Source organism: Equus asinus, chromosome 25 (assembly GCF_041296235.1).
Source record: "Equus asinus isolate D_3611 breed Donkey chromosome 25, EquAss-T2T_v2, whole genome shotgun sequence".
NCBI classification, from domain to species: domain Eukaryota; kingdom Metazoa; phylum Chordata; class Mammalia; order Perissodactyla; family Equidae; genus Equus; species Equus asinus.
In genome coordinates, this window is record NC_091814.1 from 14,503,569 (window position 1) to 14,513,158 (window position 9,590).

A 9,590-nucleotide genomic window follows, 5' to 3' on the forward strand; every position below is an offset into this window, starting at 1 on the left:
GGAGGTGAATGAAGGGGAAAGGTCAAATGTGACTCCCCTGTGGGAGAAGAAGCCGAGAATGATATTTAGTTAAATTCTTTTTGACTCTTTGTTGTTTGTTTCATATTGATTCTTATTTTTTTCAGTGCCCAGGAACTCAAAGAATAAAGAGATCTTAGAAGTTGAGAAATGAGGTCTTATTCTTGGGAAATGGCCCACAAATGGAGATAGCATGGCCCCGTAGTGAGGAAGGAAAAGAGTGATCGAGATCATTGCTCACCAATCATTTATTGGGTATTTTAACACATTTCCATAGATTTTCTTGTTGAAGGGTTTTCAGGTCCCAGGAGCTATGTATTTAAAGTTTTGGCCCCTTGGAAACTGCAAACAGATGACATACGCTTTCTCTCTGTTTTATGTGACCGGAAACTAGAAAGGCATTGAGCTGGAATTGGTCCAGTCAGCTCTAGTGATAGTAGCTCATTGAACAGTTCCTCCAGTGAGGAGTAGGAGCCTGAGCGCAGGAGGTGTTGTCAGCATCAAAGATGTCCTCTGTGGCCTCTGGTTCTCCTAGCAGCCTCTCACTGTGCTTCATTTTAGTGTAGACTATAAGGCTTGCAATACCTGATGTTTTATCCACAGGAGCCAAAGCTCGCCAAAGCCCAGGTGGCTTCTCCTTGGGCTATAATGTATATCTTCAGACTACCTTTCCTGTTTCTGAACTTTTGGGAGAAGTTTCTACCTTCAATGATCCAACCAGGTCCCACCTACACAGAGGGAAAACCATGAAATGCTTTAAATCCCCCAAATTAATCAAAATTGGGATCTGATTATTTCACCCAATTTACCACTCAGATTTCACCCAGCTGGAAAACCCTAGAATGGCTGCTTAAAGAGCTGAAATGCCCTAAAAGTGAATGCTAGTCTTCAAAAGTATCCTTGCAAATAGATAGAGGAGAGAAGGAAAACATACATTTTCAATCTCTTAAACAGAAGTAAGGATGAACTTGACATGCAGATTCTTCCTCAGCTTCGTGTTGCTTTAGCTCTGGTGCTCACACAGCTTAGTGCCCTTGCGCTTTCTGCTCTTGTACATAGTCATAGAGGGAGTTGGGAGCAAAGGCTGCCTTGTTAGGGTGACTTCTACCCTGTTCTCTTCTTTGGGAACTCCCACTGCTCTGGGGTAGATGGAAGGCCAGGTCACTGTGTCTTCCCTGGGAACCTTGGCTCTGGTCATTCTCACTCATGCGGAATTTTTCCCTGTTAGAACAGCCTTGCTGAGTCCCATAGGATTGTTGATGCTGGGACCCTTGATACCTCTCTTTCTCCTCATGGGTTTGCCAATCCCATTGTTGCTGACAGTTCTGTACATCTCCATGGGTTTGCCTGTCTCGTCTCTGACGGTTCTGCTCGTCTTCATGGGTTTGCCTGTCTGGCCTCTGATGGTTCTGCTCATCTTCATGGGTTTGCCTGTCTCGTCTCTGACGGTTCTGCTCGTTTTCATGGGTTTGCCTGTCTCGTCTCTGACGGTTCAGCTCATCTTCATGGGTTTGCCTGTCCTGCACCTCATGTGGACTTTCCTGACCCTCACAACCATGTCTACCACAGCTTCGGCGGCCCTGCTCTTCCTCTGTCTGGTGGCGCTGCTCCTCACCACGACTCTGTTTGGTCTGGGTCTGTCTGTGGCCCTGCTCACTACTGCCTGATTGCCAGTTCCTCCCTTTGTGACAGAGTGGCCTTTCTTGCTGGATTTGTACTACAAGTTTGTGTTGGTGGTGTTGGCTATCTTCCTCAGGCTCCCAAGCCTGGTGGCTGTTCTGCAGCCCTTCCCTGGACTGGAATCTCTGTTCTTGATTTAGGTTTACTTCCTGTCCTTGAGTCTGTTGACTTGGTCGTCTTGACCTTCCTGATTGCTCAACATATGAGTCTCTGCTTGTTCCTTCGCTCCCTTGGAAGTGTCCAGTTTCCCCAGTCTCTGACTGACCATATTGAGAGCCCAGGCCTTGTCTTCCTGTCAGACCATAAGGATAACTCTGGCCTTGTCTGTCTGTCTGGCCGTATTGAGAGCTCAGGTCTCGTCTGTCTGTCTGACCGTAGTGATAACTCTGGCCTTGTCTGTCTGTCTGATCATATTGAAAGCTCAGGCCTTGTCTGTCTGTCTGACCGTAGTGGGAACTCTGACCTTGTCTGTCTGTCTGACCATAGTATGAACTCTGGCCTTGTCTGTCTGTCTGACCATAGTGGAAACTCTGGCCTTGTTTGTCTGTTTGCCTATATTGAGAATGCAATTCTTGCCTATTTCTCTGACCACAGTCTGATTCCTGGCCCAGCCTCCCAGACTGTCCATAATAAGAGCCTGATTCTTGTTGGTTTGTCTGGGTAGAATGAGAGTCTTCTCTAACTCTTCCAGAATGGCCACAGCTTAATTGTTGTCCAAATCTTTCAGACTGGCCATAATGAGAATCCTGAACTTGTTTCTCATATTTATTTAAGGCAAAGATATATCCTTGTCTTATAGGCTGGCCACAGCTAGATTTATGACTCAATCTTTGACCATAGCAAGAGTCCCTATCTTGTGTCTCAGTCTGACCATAGCGGGAGTCCTGATCTTGTCTCTTAGACTGACCATAGCAGGAGTCCCTATCTTGTGTCTCAGTCTGACCATAGTGGGAATCCTGATCCTGCCTCTCAGACTGACCATAGTAGGAGTCCCTATCTTGTCTGTCAGCCTGACCATAGTGGGAGTTCCTATCTTGTCTGTCAGCTTGACCATAGTGGGAGTTCCTATCTTGTCTCTCAGCCTGATCCTGGCAGATATTTTGTCTCTCAGTCTGACTGCGGTGGGAGTCCTGCCTTTCTCCTTCATGCCTCTGCCTGTGTTGTCTGTCTGTATTTCCTGGAAACTTATGGTCTACTGTTCCAACCTGCTCCCCTTCTTGCTGGGAGGTTCTTTCTCCACATGACACATTACCCAGCTTATGATAACAGCCTTGGGTCAATTGGAACACCAACAAAAGATATTCACGAAAATCAACACATCCATTTTTGTCTTGATCCAAGAGGCTCAGAATGGTTTCCACAGTCTCTGGGTCATTTGGTCTCTGTGAGAAGATAAAACAAAGAGCAAAATCAGATGTTCTGCTGCAGATAGTAAGATGTGTGCCAATGTCCATGTCCCAGTCCATTCAGTTCTGGATGAGCCTTCCTCAGTTGAGAACCCATTAATCTGAAGTGGCTTAGTTTTGGTTCCAACCTTTGATTGGCTGGCTCTCAGAACCCTGTCCCTTGCTGGACCAATGGGAACGTGACCATAGGGAAGTAGATACACTTATTTAAAATCAGCTCCATTAATAATTAACTTCAGTCATTTGAGAAAGCTATCCCCTCCTATCACATGCTATATTGTAATTAATTTTTTACCTACTTCTTTCCAACCACACTGTGAGATCCTGGAGGGAGGGGAAACTGGTTTTATTCATGTTTGTATCCCCAGTGCCTAGGATGGTGATGGTAGGGAGTAAGTGCCCAGCGACTCTTTATTGAATAAATGAATGAAGGAATGAGAAGATGTGTGAACAGCACTAAAATATAGAAATCAAAATATGAATCTAGATTTTCTTCTGAGAGATGATTTCCAGTTTGAAGTTGTACTCCCTCCTGTTCAAGCTCAGATGTGAGGAGAGGTGTGTGTGTGTGCACTTACATGTGTGAGCATGCCTATGCATACATGTGCGTGTGCTGGGAGAGAATTTTGAAGGAACTGCCTGAAATTCTTTTCATTACAGGGTGGAGCACGACCAAATAAAACAAAAAACCATCAAGCCCTGGATGCAGATGTCAGAATCACTCACGCTTGACTCCACGGGGCCTAGAGTCTATGCATCTTACCCGGAGGATGTCTCCAAACTCAGTCAAGAGTAGCTGCTTTAACTCCTCCTTGCACAGTGAGGCACTGTCCCCATTCTCTTTAGCATTTCTCTCGAACACCTCGATCACAGTGAGTATGCTGTTCAGGAGTTGAGCCATTTTGGCAGAGATGGGTGAACCTAAAAGAAGAAACAAGAGTTTTTTTGTATTTAGCATGAAGACCAAAGACAACATTTCCAGAGAGAAAGTAGCCCCTCTTGGTTAGAAAAAGAAGCTTAAGAAATGATGAGCCCTTTTTTAGCCATACTCCTCACTCCCTTTGACCCAGAGTCAGGCTCCAAATATCGTGTATGACAGTGGGAGATGGGTACAAACTATGGATTCCCTGCCAGAAAGAGCAGAAATTTCCTAAAACACAAAAAATACATAGTAGGTGTTTTACACGCCCTATCCTCTACTCCAGGTGGGACTTGGTTATTGAAACTCTCATATTAAAACAAAAAGGAAAGGAGGTCAGGAAGCCCATAGACACAGGGTCAGAAGCCAGTGTAGTAAGGCATAATTTTCCACCAACGACTAGCACCCTGGAGGAGGCACTAAATAGACCCCACTGAATAGGCCTCAATCTTCTAAGAACCTTACTCAAGTCGGGTAGGAAGGCTAGAGGTCTTTGGTCATGGGCCAAGGAAGCTTTCCGGGAGGTTAAAACAAGTACTTCTTGCCTGGATTGTCATTTTGGGATGTGCTTATAGAGTAGAATCAGTAAATACAAAAACTGTTACAGATAAAAATAGCAAGCCGAATTAACTGTCTAGATGATAGAAAGTATATACAATCAAGTAGGTTCACATTGGCCATGCTGGGAGGCTGGGGCCTTTTGGGATTCAGATCTCAATGATATTTCTTCTTATGGTGTGAAAATTTCAGTTACTGGGTTTACAGGCCAAACGGAAGCCCTAATTGCAAAGCACAGTGGACTTCCCAAATCATGCAGTGATGATTAAGGATGAGCAGCAAATAATGAATTGCATGGGACAAGTTGAGCCCCTTATAGCAATTCATTGCAATAAGACTTGAATATTACTGTGGCCGCATGGTCCAGGGCTTTGGCTCTGATGAGCCCTAAACTCTTGGGTCTTGCCTAACTTGCACAAAAGGTAAATGCTCCACTATGGGAGACTGAGCTACCCAACAATATTTCTAGTCCTCATTTTGGGATGCCTAGGACACGCTGAAACAAAGGCATGTATGCTTTACAGGCTCAGAAGTAGGCTACTCCAGCTATCATCATATTCTTAGAGGCAAGAAAAAGGAGCAGGAGGGTACCTAAGTCTATCATCCACAGGGAGTAGTCTCAGACCTCCTCAGCCCAGCACATTGTAGCTGCCATCCAGAGCCTTATGGATGCTGTCATTGCTCCCCCATGCATGTCTTACCTGCTTAAGGAGGAATGAGCCGAAGATTCAGAAGCAAGAGAGAATGCTGGAGACCTGAAAACTCATCCTATTTATAAGGGTTTTAATTGTCCTAATAGGCCATCCTATTCTGTGGAGCCTGAATCACTCTGGGCCCAGCCCAGCTCAGCACAGCTTGACCTCTCCCTCTGAGGACTGTTTGATTGATTTACTTCCCCCGCTTGCTCACAAACCTGTTTGTCATGAGAATAGGTGACACTGTTTAAGCCCCAGCCCCATTTAATTAGAGGGGCGTGTGTGTGTGTGTGCATGCTGTGGGGGGTCCCAAAAGACAGACATGTAGCCTGAGTTCACGCTTAATATGCGTCATTTACCAAGACTAATGGAAGACAACAGTCAAATCATACCAAAGAAGGGTATCAATATAGTCACTTCACAAAATCTGTCAAGGGAGGGATTAGAGATTCTAGGCAGATAGCTAGGATAGACTTCCCGGAAGAGATTTGTTTTAGGCTGTTTTGCTTGTGTAGGTAGATAATATGTATTTTAATGTATTGACCTATTTTTAATGTTTTTTCATTTAACAGCTCTGCAGGCTAGAGGGAGAAGTAGATACATGACCAATTTTGGGAAGGAGGGGTGTGATGATGGTGGAGCTGCCACCACTTGAGCCTTCTAGGGTCTTACTGCAAAGTTAGAGTGACGGACAACATGGAAGCTTATGATATCTGTGAGTAGAGATGCTATCAGAGACCTGGGCCTCCATTTATCCCCATCTCTGCACCTATGACATGCCAGCAGTGTCTTGAGCATAGGAGATTCTCAATAAATGTTTGTAGAGTAAGTGAATTATTGAATTATGGAAGCATTTAAGAATCTTGTGTAAAGTGAAAAAAATTCTAGATTTACCTCTACTTTCTACTTTTGTCTCCCATCTAGCCCCTTGGTTAGACTTTTCCCTATGTATCCATACATCAATCAGTTATTAATGTTGTCATTAGCTATTATTGATGATGTCTTCAGAATTCTGCAAGGGAATCACAAAAGTGTAGAGAGATTTTAGATCAGTTGGAATAAAGAAACTTCACACAGAAAAAGATTTTGAACACCAGGTACAGGACCTGAGAAGTGCTAAGTATTAGAAAACCCAGGCGTATGTGGAGTCTTCATGGGCTGGGCCTGGGCTTCCCCTAGTAGGTGGGGTTTGTGTTGCTCCTCAAAGGATTCAGGTGGGCAGAAAAGAAAGCAGAGAAGTCCTAGTGGGGAGAAGGGAAAGACCAAAGCACAAAGGTGAGAATTTATAGGGTGTGTTTGGATTAGAAGGAGCTGTTAAGTTTGGCTGGAGCAGAGGGTATGCAGAAGAAAAGAACTGGAGAATTTTGGACCTACAAAGGAAATCTAGTTTTAGTCTCCTAACTTTACAGATGAGGAAACTGAGGCCCCAGTATCTTGAATGATTTGCCAAGAGTCCCACAGGGCTGTGATGAAAGCCAGGCCTAGGGTCCTTGTTTCCTGAGCCCAGCCCAATATATTTTCTTATACATTCTCTAAGGCAGATTTGAGGCCTGTTTTAGGGCTTATTTTAATGAGAAATTGAAAGCAGGGAACATTTTGGTCAGGAAAATGACATGATAAAAGCATCTTTGGGGGAAAGCTTTTAATCTGACTGTGGTAAGGTGGCCAGCTGTCTCACTTTGTCTGGGACCAAGGGGTTTCCTAGGACATGAGATTTTCAGTGCTAAAACTGGGAGAGTTCTGGGCAACCAGGACCAAGTTAGCCGCCCTAAACTGTAGTGTACAGGATGAATTGGAAAGAGGAATGTCTGAGCAGGGGTACCAGTTAGGAGTCATGTATGGCCCATGTAAGAAGTGATAGGGACTTTGATCTGGATGCAGTAGTTCCAAACTACGTGTAGGAAGATAGGTGGATGATTGACGAAAAGAAAGGATGGGGTTTTAGACAGATTAGAAGAGGGGCAGGGACAGTGGAGAAGTCAGGAGAGACTCCAAGTCTTCAAGCCTAAATAACTAGAACTGTGGTATACTGAAGAAATGTGACTTCTGAAGGGGGCCTGATCCGGTCTAAGATTCAGCACCCCTATCGGCATTCCACAGGGTTTCTCCCTTTTGGAGTCTTGTGGTCCTCCCTCCAGCTTGCACGCTCTGCCATTTGGGGTCTCCCAACCCTGGTCAGGACTTGCTTAAGTCTGTTTATAAACGCTGAGAGCTGAGTCACGCTAAGATTCTCTTTCTGCTTTTGTATCTGGACTTATGAGTGCTATTCAGTTCTCTCTCTTCTTACCTATTAGAACCAAAAACCAAGAAAAGTTTTGGTGACCCCAGAGGCAAATAAGGGGAGTAAGGGTGGAGTGGGTAGGGGGTAAAGACAACAGCCGTTGTGATAGAAAGCAGCAAAGCTGTGGCCCCCAAGATGTTGACATCTTCCAGGGCTCCCTAGCAACTGCTTCTTGGTTAGACGGGCAGTTCTCTGCCTGATGATGCAGTGGAGAGAAAGATTATGCTCATAACAGTAGGGTCTACTCTGTATTCATTCACTCATTCAACACTTAGCAAGTTTCTATAGGACAAACAGAGAACTGTTTGTGTTGCTCAGTCAATCAGTTAATCAGTGGGGATTGGTGAGCACTGGAGACCCATTTTGTAGGCACTGAGAGAAAAGACACAGTCCTTGTCTGAAGGACCTTTCAATCTCACTGGGAAGTAGGATACACAGGCTCCTTCTTTGGAGTTCGAATTGCTACTGTCATTGATAGAGTATTGAGAGAGGTTCATTAGAGGAAAAAGGAAGGATGCAGGGGCTAGAAATAACATGTATTTGAAGAAATCATGGAACATACCAGGTAATTTTTGGCAAATCACTTAACCCTTTGACCTTGACTTTCTTCATCTACAAAAGGGAAGGGTTGGACTGATCTGTAAATTTTCTTTCGGCATTGACGTTCTAAGATTCTGTGATTCCAATCTTAGGGTTAGCAGGGGCTTTAGAGGTTGTATTTTAACATTGCTCCATTCATGAATTTGATAAAGACCTCAGAACTTTGTGCTCCTCAATCTTCCTCTGTGGAAATCAGGGAGGGCAATTAAGGGTGTTCTGTTACTTAGTTAGCATTTGTAAATTGCATGAGGACCTATACTGTTTTTGTTCATGTTTTTCATGCTTTTATTTCCATTCGTGTTAGAATGTGACCTTGTGGTCTCAAAGGGAAGATGTTTAAAGCTACAATTTATTTAGGTCTTATTGTGTGCTAGGCTCTATGCTAAGCATTTTGTGTATGTTATCTTGTTTAATACCCACAACAATCCCATGTGACAGGGAATATTATCTTCAGTTCTCATTCAAGGCAACTGAGGTTGAGAGAAGGATAACATGGATGGGCCTTGAGGGTACTGTGCTAAGTGAAATAAGTCAGACAGAGAAAGACAAATGCTGTATGATTTCACTCTTATGTGGAAGATAAACAAACTCATAGATAAGGAGAATAGATTGGTGGTGATCATAGGGGAGGGGGGCTGGGGGAGGGCGAAAAGGGTAAAGGGGCACATGTATATGGTGATGGATAAAAACTAGACTATTGGTGAACATGAAGCAGTCTATACAGAAGCTGAAATATAATAAGGTACACCTGAAATTTATATAATATTATAAATCAATGTGACTTCAATAAAATAATTTAAAAAAGAGAAGGAGAGAGGGGTAAGTAACTTGCTCAAAGTCATACAGCTTACAACAGCTGAGCTGGGGTGTGAACCCACATCTTCCTGATTCCAAAGCCTTCATTCATAACTCGTATGTTATCCTGTCTCTTATGGAACAGGACTGGTGATTGCCCACTCCCCAGTGAGAGAAATGGCTTTCCACAAAAGCTGATGTAAGAATAAAGTAACTTCCCGGCCTGGTGGCGCAGCAGTTCAGTTTGCACGTTCCGCTTTGGCAGTCCGGGGTTCGCTGGTTCGGATCCTGGGTGCGGACATGGCACCGCTTGGCAAAAGCCATGATGTGGTAGGCGTCCCACGTATAAAGTACAGGAAGATGGGCATGGATGTTAGCTCAGGGCCAGTCTTCCTCAGCAAAAAGAGGAGGATTGGCAGTAGTTAGCTGAGGGCTAATCTTCCTCAAGAAAAAAAAAAAAAGAATAAAGTAACTTCCTAATGACATGCTATGAAGGAATCCAACTTTGAAATGAGAACCTCCTGATGTTTGACCAGTCAAATATTTATTATTTTCCTATGCTTCTCCAGTACCTAAATGGTTCCAACGCTGAAGGAGCTTGTAATCTATTTGAGGAGACGGGACAGATGCTTATACTT

The 9,590-nt window shown here is 44.2% G+C and overlaps 1 protein-coding gene across 1 annotated transcript; it reads right to left on the reverse strand.

Annotated features, from left to right (window-relative positions):
* Positions 1–248: 248 nt before the first annotated feature.
* On the reverse strand, positions 249–5,407 carry RPTN (repetin). The gene is made up of 3 exons (XM_014868199.3): positions 5,283–5,407; positions 3,868–4,025; positions 249–3,080 (listed from the first exon to the last, which is right to left on the reverse strand). Exons 2-3 carry the CDS (start codon positions 4,003–4,005, stop codon positions 1,044–1,046), a joined length of 2,175 nt encoding a protein of 724 aa, XP_014723685.3. The 5' UTR covers positions 4,006–4,025; positions 5,283–5,407; the 3' UTR covers positions 249–1,043.
* Positions 5,408–9,590: the final 4,183 nt, after the last annotated feature.

What these genes read in the sequence shown, in the direction of transcription:
- RPTN (XM_014868199.3), bottom strand. Translation starts at nt 4,005, where the DNA reads ATGGCTCAACTCCTGAACAGCATACTCACTGTGATCGAGGTGTTCGAG. An exon ending in AGTTTGGAGACATCCTCCGG is followed by an intron (nt 3,081 to 3,867) that starts GTAAGATGCATA and finishes ATCTTCTCACAG; the next exon opens with AGACCAAATGACCCAGAGAC.